The 22,871-nt window shown below is 37.8% G+C and overlaps 1 protein-coding gene across 2 annotated transcripts in view; it reads right to left on the bottom strand.

The window, feature by feature from the left end:
* TMEM245 (transmembrane protein 245) overlaps window positions 1-22,871 on the bottom strand; it is a 103,815-nt gene that overhangs the window by 60,610 nt on the left and 20,334 nt on the right. Inside the window, exons 4-8 of one of the 2 annotated variants that reach the window (XM_060154667.1) lie at window positions 19,060-19,176; window positions 15,869-16,093; window positions 14,031-14,200; window positions 11,073-11,096; window positions 5,909-6,013 (exon numbers count right to left, since the gene is read on the bottom strand). In XM_060154667.1, coding sequence (XP_060010650.1) covers window positions 5,909-6,013; window positions 11,073-11,096; window positions 14,031-14,200; window positions 15,869-16,093; window positions 19,060-19,176 — 641 coding nt within the window. The remainder of the gene's footprint in view (window positions 1-5,908; window positions 6,014-11,072; window positions 11,097-14,030; window positions 14,201-15,868; window positions 16,094-19,059; window positions 19,177-22,871) is intronic. The other variant, XM_060154668.1, reaches the window with a different exon arrangement.

The following is a 22,871-nucleotide window of genomic DNA, read 5'->3' as shown; positions in this document are numbered from 1 at the left end:
TCAATATAAAAAAAAAAAAAAACCCAGTCAAAAAAATGGGCAGAAGATCTAAATAGACATTTCTCCAAAGAAGACATACAGATGGTCAAGAGGCACTTGAAAAGCTGCTCAACATCACTAATTATTAGAGAAATGCCAATCAAAACTACAATGAGGTATCACCTCACACTGGTTAGAATGGGCATCATCAGAAAATCTACAAACAACAAATGCTGGAGAGGACGTGGAGAAAAGGGAATCCTCCTGCACTGTTGGTGGGAATGTCAATTGATACAGCCACTATGCAGAACAGTATGGAGTTTCCTTAAAAAACTAAAAATAGAACTACCATATGACCCAGAAATCCCACTACTGGGCATATACCCAGAGACAACCATAATTCAAAAAGACACATACACCCCAATGTTCACTGCAGCACTATTTACAATAGCCAGGTCTTGGAAGCAACCTAAATGCCCACTGACAAACGAATGGATAAAGAAGATGTGGTACATATATACAATGGAATATTACTCAGTCATAAAAGGGAATGAAATTGGGTCATTTGTAGAGATGTGGATGGACCTAGGGACTGTCATACAGAGTGAAGTAAGTCAGAAAGAGAAAAACAAATATCGTATATTAACACATATATGTGGAATCTAGAAAAATGGTAAAGATGAACCGGTTTGCAAGGCAGAAACAGAGACACAGATGTAGAGAACAAACGTATGGACACCAAGTGGGGAAGGTGGCGGGGCGGGGGGATGAATTGGGAGATAGGGATTCACATATATACACTAATATGTATAAAATAACTAATAAGAACCTGCTGTATAAGAAAATAAAATAAAATTGAAAAATAAATAAATGTATTAAATTTATTGAGCACATCATTGATCTTGGTCAGTATTCCATGTTTACTTGAAAAGAACATGATTCTGCTCTTGTCAATTAGGTCAAATTGCTTGACAATGTTTTTCAATGTTTCATATCCTTACAAATTTTATATCTACTTATTCTGTCAACTATTCCAAGAAGAGTATTAATGAATCCCCAACTATAATCATTGATTTACCTATTTTTGCTTTTAATTCTGAACATTTTGCTTCATGTATTTTATTTTTTAAGTTTTTTTTTTTTTTTTGGCTGCACCAGGTCTTAGTTGCAGCACGTGGGATCTTTTGAGGTATGCGGACTTCTTAGTTGCAGCATGCAAACTCTTAGTTACGGCCTGCATGCAGGATCTAGTTCCTTGACCAGGGTTTGAACCTGGGCCCCCTGCAATGGAAGCACAAAATCTTACCCACTGGACCACACGGGAAGTCCCTGCTTCATGTGTTTTAGAGCTCTAGTGTTAGAACACACATTTGTAATTTTTTTATCTTACTGCAGTATTAACTTATCATTATGAAAAGTCCTCATTTGTCTCCAGTAATATTTGTTTTAACTACATTGTTTGATATTAATATAATCACTCCACATCTCTTATGTTTACAGTTTGCTTCGTATATATTTTTTCATCCTTTTACTATCAATCTTTTTGGTTCTGAATTTAAAGTATATCACTTATAGATACCATTTAGTTGGAACTTGCTTTTTCGCATCCAGTCTGAAAATCTGCCTTTTGTTTAGTTGCCTCATATTTAATATAAGCACTGATATGACTGGACACAGATCTGCCATTTTGCTATCTGCTATCTGTCCCATCTCTACTATTCCTCTTTTATTGCCTTCTTTTGTGGTAAGCAATTATTTTTTTAGTATACTGTTTTATTTCCCCTAAAATTTGCATTATTTAGTAGTTGCTGTTTATCTTAACCTCATCATACCTTTAATTTATCACAAGTTATTTCAAGTTAGTATTGACTTACTTCTAGTAAAATATCTATAGGAAATTCATACCAGTTTAGTTCCATTTCCCAGTCCTCTTCTTCATGCTACGGTTATACATACGTAACTTATCTACATATACTATAAACTCTACAATAGTGTTATAATTTTTCTTTAAATAGGCACATGTTGTCCAAACAAACTGAAGGAGAGGGAAGAATATAACTTTTATATATACTTATATATTTACCAAGTGCTCTTCATTTCTCCCTTTGGATAGAGTTATTTCTAGAGTAATTTCTCTTCAGTCTGAGGGAACTCCTTTAGCATTTCTTATAGTGCAGGTCTCTATATTAACAAATTCTCAGTTTCACTTTATCTAGAAACGTTTTTATCTTGCCTTTACTTTTAAAGAATAGTTTCACTGATTATAAAATCCTTAGTTGACCACTTCTTTTTTCCCCAAGACTTTGAACATGTCATTCCAATGCCTCCTTGGATTCACTGTTTATTATGAGAATTAACTCATTGTTTTGTTGTTCTCCGGTGTGTGATGTGTAATTTTTCTCTGGCTTCCTTCAAGATTCTTTCTCTCTCTGTTTGGCTTTTAGTAGCTTGACTATGATGTTTCTAGGTGTGATTTTTTGTTTCTGTGTATTTATTCTACTCAAGGTTTGTCAGGCTTCTTGGATCTGTTAATGCTTTTCATGAAACTTGGGAAGTTTTTGACCATTATTTCTTCAAGTATTTTTCAACTATTTTTTTCTTCTCACTTTCTCGGATTCCAATTACGTGTCTGTTAGGTTCTAACAGAAACGTTGATATTGTCCCACAGATCTCTGAGGCTCCAATATTTTTAAAATTTTTGTTCTTCAGATTGTATGCTTCTACTGATCTTTCTTCAAATTCACTAGTTTCCTTTTTCTGGATTGCAAATCTGCTGTTGAGCGTATCTAGTGATTTTTCATTTGTTATTGTTCTTTTCAGTTTCAGTTCAGTCTAGGATTTCTATTTGGTTCTGTTTTATAGTCTCCATTTCTCTGTTGAGTCTGCATTTGCTTACTCATTATTAGCATACTTTCCTTTAATTCTTTGAACATATTTACAATAGCAGCTTTGAATTCTTTGTCTGCTAAATCCAACATGTGGACCACTTAAGTGTCTAATTCTTTGGGTTTTTTTCCCCTTGAGTCACATTTTTCTGCTTCTTTGTATGTCTAGTAATTTTTGGTTAAAAATTGGATGTAAAAAAATGAGTTGTAGGGACTTCCCTGGTGGTGCAGTGGTTAAGACTCCGTGCTCCCAATGCAGGGGACCCAGGTTCAATCCCCAGTCAGGGAACTAGATCTCACATGCATGCCACAACTAAGAGTTCACATGCCACAACTAAGGAACCCACTGGCCGCAACGAAGTTCACCTGCTGCAACTAAGGAGCCCACATGCCACAACTAAGAAGTGCACCTGCTGCAACTAAGACATGGTGCAGTCAAATAAATAAATGAAATACATTTTTTAAAAAATGTGTTGTAGCAACTCTGGATTCTGTTCTATACCTCTGAAAGCTGTTATTTTGTTTCAGTAAGCAAATAACTTATCTGTAATCAAACTGCAAAGTCTGTCTTCCCTGTCATTAATGTCTCTGCTCAATGTCTTTTATTTTTTGAAAAGCCTAAGGGTTTCCCCTAGATCTGAATAGCTTAACAGACAGCAAATAATTTTGGCAGAAGTTATGCTCAGACACTTCACACTAGGAAGCTTCATCCTCTGCAGCCTGAGATGTGTGAGAGTTGAGAAATACAATCAAAGGCACAACAAATTTGCAAATCTCCCAGGTTTTCAATATTCACAGGACTCCTTGAGGTCTCACATATACCAGTCTAGAATGTGTGATTTATTAATCTCAGCCCTTCTATGGCTCTCTTGCTTCCAGAATCTCCCCCTTTAATTCACAGCTTCTCTGTTGCCAGCCCCAAACCAAATCCACCACCTCCCATAAGAAAAACTGCAGGTTTTTGCTGCTCACGCCAGGCAGATGAGGATAGGGAACTCCAAGCAAGAAAGCCACAAACTACGTGTTTTTACCAGATGTGGTAGCAGTTTTTCATGAGCAAATACTCCTCAAATTATTGCCTAACTGGTCATTTTCCAGTGCCCTGATATGGTGTTTATAGTCATTTTTATACCATTTTATTCTTGCTTTAGGTAGAAAGGAATTACCTGACATCCTCACCCTGCTATTACCCCAAGATATATCAGGAAAATGGAGGCAAAAAGGATTTTCTGACAGACTGGATGTGGATATAAGAGAAAAAAAGTAGTCAAGAATGACCCTGAGGCTTTTCACCTGAGCAAACAGAATGAAGCTGTCACTTACCAAAATGGGAAGACTGTGAGAGAACAGACAAGCAAGGGAGGTCTGGAATTCAGTTTTGACATGTTACATCTGAGATGTCTATTAGACATTCAAACGGATACTGTCGTGGTGTTTTAGAGAATTATCTTTTTATTGGTTGGGAGAATGAACTAGATAACCAGTAAATTTCCTTCAAAAGCTCAGTTTGCATGAGTCCTAGACCACAATGAAGTGGTTCAGTAATACTTGTTATGAAAGTTCAGGGAAGCAAAAGCTCACTGAAGCATGGGATGAACAAAGAAAAAGGACTTGAAAGATGAACAATTGAGATGGGCAGGCAAGAAGACCCTACTCAAAGGGATGAAGAAGGGAGAGTGGAACAGAAGAAGAGAGAGGAAAAAGAGAAAAAAGGAAAACGGAAGACCATACTGGTGAAAGATTTCTCTAAGAACTAGGAACTCGTGCAGAGGCAGGTTTAGGTGAAATATGACAAAAACAAAGAAAGGTCTCTAAACAAGGCTGTAGAGTCTAAATAAGTGACTATACACGATTAAAATCCAAAGAACAGATAAAAACTGCATTGAAACTGAAACAGGTACAGAGAGAGCAGGTTGATAAGATCAGGGAATACTGAAGCTAAGAATGACTGAGAAATAGGACTTGCAAGTAGAAAGTCAAATAGCAGGAAACAGTGTAATCCTTTAGTAAATTGCTGCATATTAGATTATCTACTGATAACAGGTACTACCATATCTCTACAGCACTACAGGAAAATTTTTCATATCCATGATTTCATGTAAGCTTCACAATTCCTGGAAAACATATAAAAATCTGGGATGCAGAGTTGAGGAGAGTCAATATAAAGATTTAAATAGATTATAGAAGTTTTTTAAATAGTCCATAAGATACATCACTACAGAGAAAATTTTAGCTGCACTTTGGAGAATGATTTTCTTTGATGAAAGAGGGGTGATATGGACTAAATTTTTGTATCCTCCCGAAATTCATATGTTGAAATCCTAACAAGCAATGTGAGGTAGGGCCTTTGGGAAGTAATTAGGTCATGAGGGTGAAGCTCTCATGATGGGATTAGTGCCCTTATAAGAAGAGACACATGTTCTTTCTCCCCACCATGTGAGGACACAAGGAGAAAACAGCCATGTATAAACCAGGAAGAGGACCTTTACCAAGAACTTGACCATGCTGGCACCTTCATTTGGGACTTCCAGCCTCCAGAACTGTGAGAAATGCCAGTTGTTTAAGGCACTCAGTCTATGGTTTTCTGTTACAGCAATGCAAACTAAGAAGGGGGAGAGGAAATGCAAGCTGGAAGGATCTGGAAAGCAAGAAATATCCTAATGGTAAATCAGCAGAAAAACCAATGAGACATGAAGGAAAGGAACTGAATTCTGATCTAGGAAACAGGATCTACACTAGAAGTCATGAGATCAGATCGTAGTTCTCCTATTGACAGAAGAAGCCACTTTTTCCTCAGTATCTTAATTTTTCATCTGCATTTACCTCAGAGGATTTTTATGAAATAAATAAAAATGTACATTAAAAAATATATTAGGCAAATTCATGGCAAAACTAGTAATACAAACATCATAAATACTTTAACTGTTATACATACTTATAAGCAAAGTAATATTTCCCATGCCTGCATCTGCTAGCTTCTTACCTACATGACAAATTCTAACAATTATGAGTTTATTAATGATAACAGTATTGTTGTACTCTACCTTTGCAGTCAGGAGTAGGGCTAAAAGAAGGGTTCCTATCACTAACAAAAATATGATGAAAATGCTAATTATTTTGTCTAACATCTTCTCCAGCCAGATGATCATCTGCACAGAAACGAAAAAGAGAATTAGTTATCTTTCAAACACAACTTAATAAAAACACATATGTATTCAAACATCATGAAGACAAGATATTCAGCATTGCAAAGCAAACTATGGCATAATGATTAAAGCAGGGAAAGCTTTAAACCACTTTAGAAAGTTAAGTAACAATATTAATTACCATTGCTGTTTACAGAAAGAGTTTATTATTGTCATATCTAAGAAAAGGCAGTCAGTTTGAATATAAACAGTATCTATGCTTGGATTCTCATACTGTGGTATATTTACCTTTCAAATTATAATTTACAATCTGATAAAAATTCTAAACAAAATAATGACAATCCATTAGTGACCTCAAATCTCATGAAATTTTACTGTCAATTAGCAAATATAGATGACTTTAGAAAAAGTATGACTCTTACAGTACAAGTATGTCCTGAATTATACAGATAAAATAGGAGCAAATTAAAATGGGAATTGCATTCAAACTATTTTTTCCCTTTAATGTCACTAGGGTTATAAAAGCAGTAAGAATAAAATCTAATGTTAAGGTAATAATAAATACTAATTCAGAATAATAGTTACCCTGGAGGCAAAATGGTTGGGAAGTGGATGCACAAGCAGGGAGGGGTACACAATAGGCTTCAACTGCATAGGTAATATTTTGTCATGCTGGAAGATAGGCATGTGGGTGCTCTTCTTATTTCTTTATATTTGAAATATTTCATAATAAAATACTTTCAAAAATCTGATATGCCACTTGACATTTCTATTCTTTTTAAAACATAAGCTTTATGACAAATTGTAATTGACTGTAAATAAAGAATAATCATTAAAGTAATGGTTATTCCTTAATCAATAATTAAAATTATGCTTTCCCTAAATGCTACTTGACGTTCTATTTTGAGTATAACTCCTCTCATCTTTCACAATCACAAATAATCCTACATTTATAAAAATTTTTGTTTTGAGATTATATAATTCTGATAGATTTCTAGAATTCCTGCCATGCCAAGCTACCATTTAACATTTCAAAAATACAATCAGACTGACGACTGAAATACCACATTGCACCCCTCAGCTCCAACATGAGCATTGCTGAATAAGTTACTCTTAATTTAAATATGAATTATGTTCTCCAAACAGTGAGTTAAACATCCAAGAGCAAAAAAATGGTGGTTAAAACAACATGCCTTCTAAAACATTTATTTTCCACTCAGTGATTGTAAGCTTGCATCTCCTTATCTTTCATGAAGTACACTGTCATTAAGAGATCAATGCTACAGTGAACTCAAAGATAAAAAGTGCATCTTTTATCTTGGCAATTACAGCTTCAAACGGAAGAGTTAATTTTCAGTGCATGCTACCAAAGCATCAAAGACAATGCAGAGATTAAAAAAAGTAATAACAGGTTTCTAAGATATGGAAGGTCAGAGGTCATATTTTGAATGTAAGTTCTAAAACCAATGAAACTGAAAAGTTTCACAATCAGAAACTAACTCTACATCTAGTTCTTGATACAGTTTCCTGAGGAAAGAGCTAGTGCTGCATTACTCTTCTTTTTATCTCCAAAACCTAACAGTGCATGGCATGTGGTAAAAGCTCAGTTAATACATATTTGACTAGGCAAGATAAATAAAATAATTTCAGAATTAAGACCGGATTTGTATTCACAAGTTATGATTTCTGAAAATAACTTAGGAGCCTCAATTTTTTTTAGAAAAGTCATATCCTGAAATATGTTAACATAAAAGATATTTTATTTGGAAAGTATGAATATCTAAATTTATGTCTGGGTATTTTTAACATATAAAATGTGGAATATTCACAGACACGTTATATATAACAACATTACAAAAGTCAAATTTTGTTTTTAAGCCAGGGTAGAATTTTCCTATCACAAGCCTATACCTAAGGCTTGGAATAAGAGGCACCTAAATAAAGATTTATTTTCAAGAGATAATACTGAGGGTTAGATGTTTCATTTAAAATTTAAAATACAGCAGACCTTGTTTTATTCTCCTCATTTCCAATTTACTGTGCTTTGCAGATAATGTGTTTTGTTTTTTTTTTTTTACAAAGTGAAGGTTTGAGGCAACCCTACATCGAGCAAGTCTATTGGCACCATTTTTTCCAAAAGCATTTGCTTATTCTGTGTCTCTGTATCACATTTTGGTAATTCACCCAATATTTCAAACTTTAATTGTGGTATTTGCCATGGTGATTTGTGATCAATGATCTCTGATGTTACTACTACAACTCACTGAAGGCTTAGATGATAGCATTTTTTAGCAATAAAGTATTTTTAATTAAAGTTTACAGTTTTTTAGACATAATGCTACTACACACTTAATAGACTACAGTATAGCGTAAACAAATTTTATATGCACTGGGAACCCAAAGAAAATCATGTGACTTGCTTTATTTGCAATATTCGCTTTACTGGGGTAGTCTGGAATGCAACCCGCAATATCTCTGTAAATCAAGTCATTTAAGATGTTCAATACATAAGCAAAAATGTTGGGGCGGGGGGGGGTCTATTCACATTACAGCCAGCTAAGATATAAGGTGAGAAAACACGAAAAAGAAGACAGCAAAAGCGAAAGAGAGCACAAAGAGTGGGAAAGAGAGACAGGAAAGACTTAAAAATGTGAAGAACTAAGGACCAATCGAGAGGAAACAAAATGGATAGAAAACTTATGGAGGAAAACAACTCCCTGAAAGAGTGAATGGAACAAGACTCATAAGGAAACAGCAACTGATAGACACAGAAAGAGAAACATGGTCAGAGGAAGCAAGGGGGAAGGGGAAGAGGAAGGAGGAGAGAATTCGTAAAGAAATGCCAGTGGCTCTGTCCCATGAGGCTCATCCTGTTCTGTGGTCCGCGTTGGGCAAAGGGAATCACACCACCTGTCAAACCCTGCCCTGCTCGTGGAAATTGCACAGTTGTCTAGTAACTTTCCCAGCCTTCCACACCAAGAGAAATTATTTCAGATTTTAAACTTTATTTTCTAAAAGTGGAAGGGGAGTAATTTTAAAACAACATTCTTAATGTTTCAAGTATAAATGAAGGGCAAGCATTTTTTTTTTTTAATGTAGCAATGTCAGTAAATTTATAGTTATACCAAAAGACACTCTGAAACTGACTGGCCTTATTTATCAAACTATGAAGGAAGTGTCATTCCACTACTGAGTTTTCTATTTCGTTATTCTGGACCTGGAGGTTTTTATTTTGCTTTGTTCTTTTTTAACCAAATTCTAGTAGTCTTAGTGCAAATAATAAATACTAAGAAATAAAACAAGTCTTAAGAAACAGTTACATTTCAATTAATCATAGACGTGTCTCTCACCCTCACTTCTCTTGAATTACTCTCTAATTCACTCCACTTGAACTTGGAATACCAATACCCAATGCTGCAAATTTTCTGACCCTGGATGAAATGTAACAAAACAGACCTCAACTTATTTACATGCTTTCCTCAGAACTTAAAGCAGTTACTCCTACTCTACACCAATGCTTTACCTACACTACATGGAATCACCAAAGAAAAGGAAAAAGTTACCTGATCTCTTAGAAATCTTTTAAAACTCACAACTAGTCAGCTATGAACTAGGTAACCTAACACATTTAGTCACCAAAGGTTAAATCAGATTGAACCTAATGACTTTATTTTTTTTCTAAAGTCTTTATTGAATTTGTTACAATATTCCTTCTGGTTTATCTTCTGGTTTTTTGGCCATGAGGCATGTGGGATCTTAGCTCCCCAACCAGGGATCGAACCCACACCCCCTGCATTGGAAGGCAAAGTCTCAACCACTGGACTGCCAGGGAAGTCCCTGAACCTAATGACTTTAAATCTCCTTTCTCTCATCTCTACAGGACAATTTCATTTCAATATACACAAACTGGGAAAATACATAAAATCACCTACTTTAATCAAAGTAAGAAAATGTAACATATTTGCAGCACTATCATTTGCCAAGGATTGAACTCATTTACTCATACCAGGTTTTTAGACAGTGGAGGTATACATAGCCATTTGTGTATGTGTGTTTGTGTGTTTGTGTGTGTGTAGTGGTGGTGGTATGTGTGTGTATTTATTTATTTCACACACTGCTTATTTTCAATCCAACGTTTAAAAGCATAAGCATTGTCAAGAGTCTCCCCTTTCTTGTTTCAACAGAAAGAATGAAACCCTAATCTTTATACCCAAGAGTCACATTTTGATCTATTTCCAAGAGGTACCACATCTTTCTTAAGGCCTGCTATATTTTCACTGACGACTTTTAAGGCCTTATTGTGTTTAAAGACAATACACATGAATGATGTCATCTTTTGCTATCTGCCCTAGGGATCTGATGATATTAAGTCAGAACTACTGTAATGTGGACAATATATCAGAGATACAGCATTCCTAATATATCTGCATTAGCCTTTATTGAAGTTATTGAAAATTCCATGCTGATCATGTGAGTCATTGACCACAGATACCTCACACTTTGGGAAATACATAAAATTAGATATCATAGGCCATGACTACAATCTTTTTTAAGATAAAAATAAAATTCTGGAATACTAGTTATTAAAAAGGACAACATATAACATTACCAGCCAAGAGAATCAGACAAATATTTCACAAATTTATATTTTTTAAAAATTACTGTGTTATTTATAGAAAAAGTAGCCATAACGAGTTCTCTTTCCTTTTTAGTAACTTCTGCCTAATGTGCTCTCACACAACAAAGGAGATTAGAGTATCAGACTGGGTCACATTATAGAGCTAAAAAGGAATGGAAATCACAGTGAACAAAAGGACTACAAGACAGAACTTACACACACTTGGGCAAGGAGATATCATCCACATCCTAAATAAATAGCTTTGAGTTTTTAGCAAATTGTACTGTGACGATATTAATGCTTCATGACCTTCCATAGCTTATAATTAGAACTTTACAAACAAAAACTTAGTTTGACATGTGGACAGAAACAGGGTGAGAACGGAGATTTGGGGGGAAGTTACAGAATTCAATAGTAAAAACCAAAATCCAGGTGTTTGTTTACCTTCTTATTTAGCCAGTGCCAGAGCTTGAGGATAGGGGGGGTAAGGTGAGAGAGAGAAGATAAGAACAGGGGCATATCATTAGAGAATACAGTAATAGCATGAAAAGGAAAGAAAAGAAAATCATTGAGAGCATGAGGAGGAAATTATCTCAGACAAAGGAAAAACTGGAAAAAAAATTGTAATGCATTAACAAAGTTTTTAAATCAAGTGAATGTAGCAGTCCTTTAAGATACACGATTGAAATGATGATAACCACAAGCTTTGTTGGCAATTCAATAATTAAAAATACATAAAAATAACTTGAAAGCTTATAGGCTTGAACTTTCACACCAAATTCCAAAGATCAAAGTGATAATTAAGATTTTTCACATATCATGCACCAAAAGGATTTTCAGTCCCTGTATAAACTAATTTATGTTCATAAAATACATTTTCATTGAATTTTGTAGTTACAGCGTTATAATACTACTTATTTCACATTTCCTAGAGTAAAACATTTCAGTGCTCATTTGGAACAGTGAACACCTGGCGAAAAAGCAGACATATCTAAGATTCTGATCAGATTTGGTGCATTTCCTTCCATTTCCAATTTTTTAGGCACACATTTTTCTACCATATATAATATCCTTTTTTTCACATCAACATTATGTCATCTATACCTCACAATATTTAGCACTATAATAACTCATGTTGATTAGTGGATACATAATCTAAAAATCAGTAAACATAAGATTTAAGGCATTATTAGTGACATAAAAAGCATAAAAACTAAGACGCATAATTTCATCAGAGTAACTAAATGCTCCTTGCAGAGTTTTCCCTAAAGTACACTCAATACATGTTTAGACACATACTTAAAACAATCTCCTGTATGTGGATCATTTCAAAAACACTGGTCCAATCAATTGCAATTAAACAGAAAAACAGATTTATTCCCCAAAGCAGGAGCCCACATACATTATTATACTACACAGAACATAATTCTGACATCAATTATAATTAAATATTCAGTTTGAGAGAGCCATTTATTCTGGTATGTATTACATATAACAGAAAATGCTAGTTGTATTCATTTTACTGTCTCTCTTCCTTAAGAAGGACAGATTGACATACAAATTAGAATAAAAATGAAAAATTTTTACAAGGTTACTCCATAACAAATACTTTTTGACACCCCTGGAACTTCAACTGACACAACTGTAGAGTTTTCCTGAACGAAGGGCTCCAAATACAAGTACATGGGAACACTGAGAAGGGGATTCAGTTTCTATCCCATCCGATAGTGCTAAGACAAAGAAATTAATTGAAGTAAGAGTTACCCTCTTTAAACAGTTTGAAGTGATAAATCTGCTCTAATAAGATAAAGCTTCACCTTAATCAGGGAGATGTGATAAATATGTTGCAATTTGTGAGACGTTTTAGATTCTTTCTTATGTAAAAAATCGAAAAAAATTAATAAGAACACAATAGGCAAATTACAAAAGAAAAATATAAACAGCCAATAAGCAAATAAAAGGATGGTCAACCTAATTTTTATTTTTAAAATTTTCAAATTAAAACAACACTGAGATACTTCGCTTTACAAAACTAAAATGGACTTTTTGTTACACTATAACATCCAGTGTTGGCAAGAGCTCAAGGAAATGGGCATTCTCACATGTTGCAGTGGTGGGAATTGAAACTGGCAAACTTTCTGGAAGACCATCAGGCAATATGTAAGAAAATGTATCCCCTGCATCTCCTTCGACTTCCTCCCCCCTCACATGAACTCCAGTTACTGTTCTCATCTATATCTACATTTGTTTCAACTAACAGTGTTTCTCAACCATAAGTCATGGATGGACCTGTTAAAGGAAGCAGTCACTAGCCCTGTGATGACGTCCAGGTTGCGCAGCGTGGCACATAAAAAGGCCTTCGTGATCCAGTCTCACCTGACCCTCCAGCCTTGCCTCCCACTAATTACCATTTCACATATCCCAGCCATTGCCATTTTCCTGGTGTTCCCTAAGAACTCATGCTATGGGAGTCTCTGTGCCCTTGCACTGCTCCATCCACCTGCTCTTCTTGCCATGTCTACCTTATAAACTCCTGCTTGTGCTTCAAAATTTGCTCTGGCATCACCTCTGCTGCAAAACCTCCCCTCTCCCACCGCTCTCCGACAGTGAGTTATTTCTTGCTCAGTACTACCACTGTATCCTGTACACACTTCTCCTCCCCAAATTACAACAACAACTTAACACTTATATAGAGCTTACCGTGTACCAGATGCTGATCTAAGAATTGTACGTATATTAACTCATTTAACACTCGCAACCATTCTATGAGGTATACCTGCTATTATACTCATCGTATTGGTAAGAAAACCAAGGCACAGAAAGGTTAAGAAACTCATCCAAGGTCACATAGCTAATAAGCAGAACAGGGATCTGAATCCAGAGTTTGAATTCAGAGCCTATGCTCTTAACCACTAAGCCTCTGAATCTAACTCAGCCTCTAAATTTTAAGGGGTTGCTATCTCCCCATCAAACACAGCTTCTGTACCTAGTTTTCCAGGATTCATCTGATTTGCCCTAAGACTTAGCATAATATCTGACACATAAGAATTTTCCCAAAAATATTCACTGATCTGAGCCACCACCTGGCGATATAATTTTAGGCAAGTCACTTAACCCCTCTAGATTTCACTTTGGTCCTTATAAAATGAGAGAGTTGAACTAGGTGCTCCTTGTCTCCCATTTTTAAGATGTAAAAATACTAACACAATACTTACTGAAACTAAATCTATCCCATCCTTATATAAACCATAATTCTAAACTTTAAATTTCATCATAGAATTAGACATTAAATGTTCTATCCACAAATAAAACATAAATACCAATATACCATAAAATGGAATATTTTAGACAATGAAATACATAAACCCCATTAAAATAGCTCAAGTTCTTAAAATACAATACCTTGCTATCAACTTTCAACAAGAATTTTCCAAGCCCGATAATTGGCCATGGTGCCAGGGCTTCCTGTCGCTCCTTCAGGAAGTGCTCTATAACCTGCCACCACACCAAGCAGCGCTTCTCCAGGAAGTTCACAACGCCAAAGTGAATAACGAGCTTTTTGAGTATCCATACTATAAGGAAGATGAGAAATACACACATAAAAAAGATAGAGATTACAAAGTTTTAACATGAATAGGTTCCTCAATTTCATATAACTTCCTAAAACAGTAAAGCTAGTGCTAAAACACTGTTTTTTTTTTAAAAAAAGGAGAAGGGAGAGAAGAAAGTTCAAAATATTCCAAATTCATGTAACTGGGACAATTTTCACACAATCCCCACCCACCTATATTCCTCCTTCTCTGTGAAGTCTTAATCCTTGAAGGGGTCAGGGATTCACAGCCTATATAAACATAAGATACCCTGATCATGAAGATTTCAGTGACTACAATCTTGGCCCCTCACGTCTTACCCTTCCAGGGTAAAGAATACTAACCCCTGACATGTCCTAATCTCTTTGGCTATTATAGCTGCTCTTGCCAAATTTTGTTCTTTTCCTTAGATGTTTCATGTTTAGTGATCAGAGGAGTATAAGGTATTCCACATGCATCATGATTATACCACTGCAGGACAACATGTTCATTTGTTTCTATTTCTCTACTCGATGCTGCTCTGTACATCTGAATCTCTTACCGGGGTTCGGTAGATAAGCAGGGTGAGTACGAGCAGGGCTGTCACAAACAGCTGTGTACTATGTAACTTCAGTGGGAACCACACAGACTACAATGTGAAAGTACCCCTCTGCAGGTGGGCAGTGTGGTGGCCCTTCAAACAGAGGTTAAGCCTTCTGTTAAAAGCCAACTAAGAAGGTGGAGGGACTAGAAGGAAGTGCTATTTATCTGTGAGGGTTGCCTTGAAGTTTGGACCCTAGATAATGGATCCCAACCACTATAATTTCCCTAACTCAAGGGAGTTTTGTGTCATTAGTCCTGGCCTTAAAATCTAACAGTTCACAGTTTACTATTTTGAACCATGAGGTTAGTGTTACATGCCAATTCAACAATTCCTTTATCAGCATTTTTAAATCTCTGGAGAGGTCCTAGGAAAGCTCCTATGGTCTCAAGAATAAGACCAGGGTAATTAGAGTTGTAAAAACTTTTAAGGGGCCACCTTGTTCACAGCCTGCTCTCCCTTTTTTTTTTTTTTTTTTAACATCTTTATTGGGGTATAATTGCTTTACAATGGTGTGTTAGTTTCTGCTTTATAACAAAGTGAATCAGTCATACATAAACATATGTTCCCATATGTCTTCCCTGTTGCGTCTCCCTCCCTCCCACCCTCCCCATCCCACCCCTCCAGGCTGTCACAAAGCACCGAGCCAATATCCCTGTGCCATGCGGCTGCTTCCCACTAGCTATCTACCTTACTGCGTTTGTTAGTGTGTATATGCCCATGACTCTCTCTCGCCCTGTCACAGCTCACCCTTCCCCCTCCCCATAACCTCAAGTCCGTTCTCTAAGAGGTCTGCGTCTTTATTCCTGCTTTACCCCTAGGTTCTTCATGACATTTTTTTCTTAAATTCCATGCTCTCCCTTTTTATTTAAAAAGACGGTAATCCCGTGAGCCATGGCCGCTGAGCCTGCGCGTCCGGAGCCTGTGCTCCGCAATGGGAAAGGCCACAACAGTGAGAGGCCCGCGTACCACAAAAAAAAAAAGACAGTAAAGTTATCTCAAACATAAAAATCCAAAAGTTAAAGAAAAAAGTCTTCCAAGGCAAGACAAGATCATAATTAACCAATTACCTGCAATAGGCACTGGCAGCAACTGTACAATCCACAGGTTCAACCAGATCTGGACTCCAACAATGGCCCAAAGGAGAGACACAAAGTAGATATCGCTAGTTTTCTTCTTTCTCAGAAATGTTCCAACTTCAGGCCTTTGTCTGCCCAAGGTGGGTGAAGGGGAGGAGGGTGAAGCAGATGAGGACAGTGTTGGAGGGGGTTCTCCTCTGTCCATGGTTTCTGTCCCTGAAGAGGGAAAGAAAAAAAAAATCCCCCACATATTAAAAATAAATAAATTATTTATTTATAAGTTATAAATAATAACATTAATAAACAGTAATTCAGAGCAATTGCTAGGCTATCCTAGTTTAAGCTTTCAAAATGTATTCTGACAGTATGATCACATTGGGTTGAAAAAGAAAAAAAGACTTGGATGTATGCTTGCATATGCAATGAAAAAGGTATAGAGAATTAATGCTGTGTTTACATCTAAGGAAATTAAGTTTTTTGGGGAGTAGGGTTGAGTATGAGAAATGTTTTACTTTTTACTTTATATACTTAACATTATTCAAGTTTTTTGTTGTTGTTGTTGTTTTGCGGTACGCAGGCCTCTCACTGTTGTGGCCTCTCCTGTTGGGGAGCACAGGCTCCGGACGCGCAGGCTCAGCGGCCATGGCTCATGGGCCCAGCTGCTCCGCGGCATGTGGGATCTTCCCAGACCGGGGCACGAACCCACATCCCCTGCATCAGCAGGCGGACTCTCAACCAGTGCGCCACCAGGGAAGCCCTGTTCAAGTTTTTTTATGACATATATATCATTTATATTTTTATGTATATCATTTAGACAAAAAAACTGAAGAAAAACACAAGACAAAGTAACTTGAGAATTATAATTAGCCCATCAAAATTACCCAAACCATATAAAGCAACAAATATTAACATACAGAATTCTTTATTTAAAAATTCCTCCTGGGCTTCCCTGGTGGCGCAGTGGTTGGGGGTCCGCCTGCCGATGCAGGGGACGCGGGTTCGTGCCCCGGTCCGGGAAGATCCCACATGCCGCGGAGCGGCTGGGCCCATGGGCCATGGCCGCTGAGCCTGCGCGTCCGGAGCCTATGCTCCGCAGCGGGAGAGGCCACGGCAGTGAGAGGTCCACGCACCGCAAAAAAACAAAAAAAACAAAAATAAAATTCCTCCTCTTTTAACTTTACAATAGATGTATTTATATATATTTCTGAAACAATACGGCTTTTCAGCGTCATTTTACCTAAATGGAGCCAACTGCCCTTACAAGAACCAGCCAGGGATTTGCAGCATAACTTTCTCTTAAAATTAGATATGAAAAATGACAGACTGCTGGGGATGAGGAATTTTCAAATACAGGATATCACTCAATTATTTCACGAGGCACTGTTTTCTAACAACGCAACTACTATTACATTTCACTATTACTCAGAATATACCATGATGATGGAAATGTACAAGATCCTAAAACCTGCATTTTGCCTTCCATAAAAAAAGTTAGTGATAAAAGTATACCATATTTCTTAAAGTCTAGGTAAAAAAAAAACCATGAACACCCCTAATCTCAACGCCCTATTTGCCCCATTGTCTTTACATATTTTACATAGTTGTATCATGTTCCACTTATGACCCTTCCCACTTTCTCCCTTCAGTTGAATATCAGCTCCAGGAGAGCTAAGACCTTGTCTATCTTGCGCTCCCCTCCACCGATTTCCTAGCACACACAATAGTAACTGACATATGGAACGTACTCACTAAATATTTGTTCTAACAATGCCTTCTCTGTTATTTCATAATTTTCGTAAGTAACCACACAGTAACCTTCTGAGCGTCATGTCATAATTTCCTTAGTGTTTCTTTTTAATGTGAAATGATTAGTTGTGAGTACATTTTTACTACTGATATAACTAGCACCATGGTAAGTCAGCCCACCTCACCAGAACAACCATTCTACCCTGAGGTTTGGGGCTAAAGCGCAAGCTAATTATAACATGCTTCTGTTTGACCCTACTCTCTGAATATCTTCCTAATTTGGAAACTTCACGTTGGTGGATGTGGCAGCTATTTAGAAGAACAGTAAGTCCATAACTAAAACATCATCCCCTTTCCACGTTGAAAACATGATTCGATGTGCAAGAAAAATAACATTTTCCTACTACCCCAAATGCCTTTTTCTTAGCCGATCCCTTCTTTCAAAACTTCTCTGAAGTCCATTCTTCAAAAATAGCTCATGAAAAACATTCCTTAGCTCCCAAACCTCTGGCACTAATGGACCTCTTGGCACAGAGAGGGAAGGCCTTTTACATTCCTGAATCCTGTGCAAGTACAGTGTGACTTTAAATCTGGTATAAACCTATCAGCTGGATCTTATAGGAGCTTTGCATGCAGAACAACCAGAGGGCTCTGTTTTAAGGGAAACAGTCAATATACTAACAGCATGAGGCATGCAAAGCAAACTTTGAGAATAAAAGCAAGAAATGCCAGAGAAATGAATGACTGGAAGATGGAAAATAATAAACAAAAGAAAGAGCTGGAGAAAGGCAACAACAAAAGCAACATAAAGAGTCAGAGCAGGGCTTCTCTGGTGGCGCAGTGGTTGAGAGTCCGCCTGACGATGCAGGGAACACGGGTTCGTGCCCCGGTCCGCGAGGATCCCACATGCCGCGGAGCGGCTGGGCCCGTGAGCCATGGCTGCTGAGCCTGCGTGTCCGGAGCCTGTGCTCCGCAACGGGAGGGGCCGCAGCAGTGAGAGGCCCGCGTACCGCAAAAAAAAAAAAAGTCAGAGCAAAGTAGAACAATGGCGGAGAACTGACAGTTGCAGAAGAAATGGAAAATAAAAGGACTAAGAGAAAATATGGACAAAGGTAAATAGGACACTAAGAAAAGAAAAATAACACGAAAGTGAGAGAGAATAACAACAGAAAAATAAGAAAAGCACTTTTTAAAAAAAAGGAAAGAATGAAGAATCAAGATAAGAAACCTAAGAAGATAAATAATTAAATGTATGAAAAAAGTGATATATGAGAACAAAGATGAGAAGGAAAAAAGTGTAAAAATAGGAAGCAGAGAGAAGAATGAAGGACCAGCAAGTAGCATTTTGTGGTGCTAGTGTCTTTCTGAATTTTATATTCTACATATATTTCATTTTCCGGAATATTCTGAAGGCACTCCTTCACAACGTCAGTCACCTGCAGGCTGGGTAGAGGGCTGGTCCTCAGTGCTCGATTCATACCCTGTGATGGAGATGGCCAAGGTTGCTAGAGTAGAAGCTGCCATGGAGATAACTTGCCCTGGTAACTCCGCTCCTGTAAAACAAGCATGCATTTTTTTAAACTTTTTAAAGGCAATGGACAAAATGGGAAATAACCTGCAAACTGAAACATACTCCTAAGTTTTCAACAGCAATAAAACAAAATGGTTATTACTGACCCACCAGACCAGTGGTTCTTCGCCAAGAGAGAATGCTTAAGAATCAACAGGCTACTGTACAGCACAGGGATCTCTACTCAGTCCTCTGTAATGACCTATATGGGAAAAGAATCTAAAGAAGAGTGGATGTATGTATAACTCATTCACTTTGCTGTACACCTGAAACTAATGCAACACTGTAAATCAACCATACTCCAATAAAAAGAAAAAAGAAAAGCAACAGGAAAGTCTGCTAAATATGCAGGTTCCTGGACTCTCTGTGTATCTCTCTCATTTGGGAACTTGATGCTGGTGCACGTGGCAGATAGTAGATATATAAATGTGGAGTGCCACGCTTATATTTTTTGTACTTCACAGGTTAATTTTACTGCACATCTCTGTTGAAATACACTGCCACAACAAGTCTGTGAGCTTCTTGAATGCAGACTTACTTTCCTTTGTATTACTAGCTCCTAGCACAGCATGGAACAGCCCATACTTGCTCTCAATGACAACATTCCATGAGTGAATATGCAAATGTATGGGTATCATGCAAAACCATATACAGTTGATCCTTGACCAACACGGGTTTGAACCGTGCAGGTCCACTTATACACAGATTTTTTTCAATAAATATAGTATCTGTATTTTTATTTTACAGATCTTTAAATTAACTAAGTGTGGGGAAAAGTTTTTGTTCGATGAGAGATCACAACATGTGGAATCAAAAGAACTAGGATTTGGGCTTCCCTGGTGGTGCAGTGGTTGAGAGTCCGCCTGCCGACGCAGAGGACACGGGTTCGTGCCCTGGTCCGGGAGGATCCCACATGCCGCGGAGCGGCTGGGCCCGTGAGCCATGGCCACTGGGCCTGCGCGTCCGGAGCCTGTGCTCCGCAACAGGAGAGGCCACAACAGTGAGAGGCCCGCGTACCGCGAAAAAAAAAGAACTAGGATTTGAATTCTGATTCTACCCAAACTGTTTCAGCTTCCTGCCCTTGGGTGAGTCATTTATCAATTCCTTTGTTTCTGAGGCAGAGACAGGAGCTCACAGATTTTGGACTGCATGGTGGAGTCAGTGTCCCTAACCCTGACATGGTTCAAGGGTCAACTGACTATCTATAAAGTACATAATTCAGCACAGGCGAAATCCACTGCTTGAAAATCTAAAAGATCATCACTACCCTGTTTCACGTTACAGGTTCTCATGTTAAGTTCCTAATAGGTAGTAAACCAAGTTTAACCATTTGCACGAGATTCAAAAAAAACATTCACTGGTCAATGAGGTCTGTCTATGATGGTCAGCCTTTAATTTGCTACGGCAGACAACACAGACTAGCTCACACAACACCTCGTTCTAGTGTGCTTTCTTGTGCCCTAGAGACTGGAAAGCTAAGGACTGTATTTCTTGGACTCCTTTGCAGCTACAGTTCCACGTGATACAGCAGAACACTTGTGCAGGCACGCCTGTGCAGACTTGGAAGCCCTAAGTGACTCACTGTAATTTGGAAGCTCTCCTGTCAAATACAGTCCCATGGTTTTTCTGCAGGTACTTAGCAGAAGGTCCAGAGGTTCTGCTGTCTGATCTCCAACTTTGTGGCAAGCAGCAGCAGCTGTGGCATTTCTGCTCAAACAGTCCTTTGGTGTCGTTGAGCATTTCTCCTGGTTGCATTGCTTCTGCATGTCAGATCCAAGCTTAACTGTCTGGTCCTTCCAAAAATTGTGTATGTACAAATTCTTTATACTAACGAATACCTCTTTCTATTTAGACTAGCTGGCATGGATTCCACTGTCCAACTGAGAACGCTGAGGGTCCTCAGTCACCAAATCATATGTACGCCCACACTCATGCAGCGGGGACCTCTGGGTAGGCCAATATCCAATGTGACAACATAAAGCTCTGCCAAGCCAAGGAAGAGCCATGACCTTCGGAAGGTCAATGAATTACAGCTTCAGATAAACTCTGCACACCCAACAAATTCAAGGCTGGCCGTGTCCTAGAGGGAAGCAGGCCAGGGGTCTGAGATGGCTCTTCGGCAGCCTCAGCCATCAGGATCAAGCACACTCATCTTGCTCAGTCATATCCTATCCCTCCTCTAATAAGTGCCTCCGTAACCTGAAAGAGGTTTAAGTTTTAGGCAATCCAAGAGAAACGCAAACTCATGATCTGGGAAGACAGCATAAGCTAGATATCTGGATTGGAACCTATTCTCCTGGCCTAGGTATCTAAGGTGCTTTTTTGATGCCAGTAAGAGAACAAGGGCGGACAGAAAAACACAGTGTCTTTCATGTCTTACATGTTTCCATTACTCACTGTACTGAATGCTGGGGATAAAAACACAGACCCTGCCCCCATGGAGCTGAGTGGAAGAGACAGATACGAATTAAAGAACCACACAGATAAACGAATGTATACAAATTGTGATGATTGCTATAAAGGAAGAATACTGGGTATTTTATGAGCTCCTAACAGAAGAAATCTGACTTAGTCTGGAGAATCAGGGAAGGCTTCTCTTTAAGAAGTAAAAATGAGGACTTCCTGGGCAGTCCAATGGTTAACACACCACCCTTCCAATGCAGGGGGCGTGGGAACTAAGATGCCACATGCCATGAGGAGTGGCCAAAAATAAATAAATAAATAAAATGGGGTTTTATTAAAAAAACAGAAAGTTTCCCAAATGATTCTTTAAAAAAAAAAAAAGAAGTATAAATGAAGCTGACATATAAAGAATGAGGAGGAATTAACCAAAGGAAGGTAAGTAATAATATTTTGGATGATGGAAGCAAATAGGAAGGCTGTAAGTGAAGAAACTGGTATGTTAAAGACAGTGAAAGGTCAGTGTGTTTGGAGCACAGTAGGAAACTGGTATCAAATAAACAAGGCTGGAGATGGTAAGCCAGATGTTGCAAGTCGCAGAAGACCATACTAAGGACTTTAGTCTTTATCCCAAAAGGAGTAGGAAAGCACTGAAGAGTTTTAAATAGGATAATTTTTTTTACTGAAATGTTATTGAGATAATTGTAACATCACATGCAGTTGTAAGAAACAATACAGAGAAATCCTGTGTACCTTTTATCCTGTCCCCACCACCCCGCAATGGTAATATCTTTCAAAACTGCAGTACGCTACCACAATCAAGAGTATCAGCATGGATACGAGATACAGAACAGTTTCATCACTGCAAAGATCTCATGTTGCCCTTTTATGACCACATCACCCCACTCTGTGAATAAATAATCAGTTTTGAGATATAAAAAGATCATTCCTACTGTTTGGTCAAGAACAGATTAGAGAAGACCAAGAGTAGGTAGAGGGAGATAAGTTATTGCAGTATTACAGGCAAGACATGATGACAGCATGGTCTGCAGTGGTTAACAGGAAAGATGTTGGGAAAGCGGCTGCATTTAAGAGACATGGAATAGTCAAAGTGGACCAGACTTGGTGACAAAACAATAAACGGTTCAACGATGACCCCCAAGTTTCCAGATTATGATCAGACAGAGAACGTGTAGGGGAAATGGATGAAGATTTTGGGTATACTGAAGTTCTTTTTAGACTTCCAAATAGAAATTTAAACACAAACTGATTACATCA

Source organism: Lagenorhynchus albirostris, chromosome 7 (assembly GCF_949774975.1).
Source record: "Lagenorhynchus albirostris chromosome 7, mLagAlb1.1, whole genome shotgun sequence".
NCBI classification, from domain to species: domain Eukaryota; kingdom Metazoa; phylum Chordata; class Mammalia; order Artiodactyla; family Delphinidae; genus Lagenorhynchus; species Lagenorhynchus albirostris.
The sequence above is the reverse complement of the archived record's forward strand: the minus strand, read 5'-3'. Positions and strand labels throughout refer to the sequence as shown.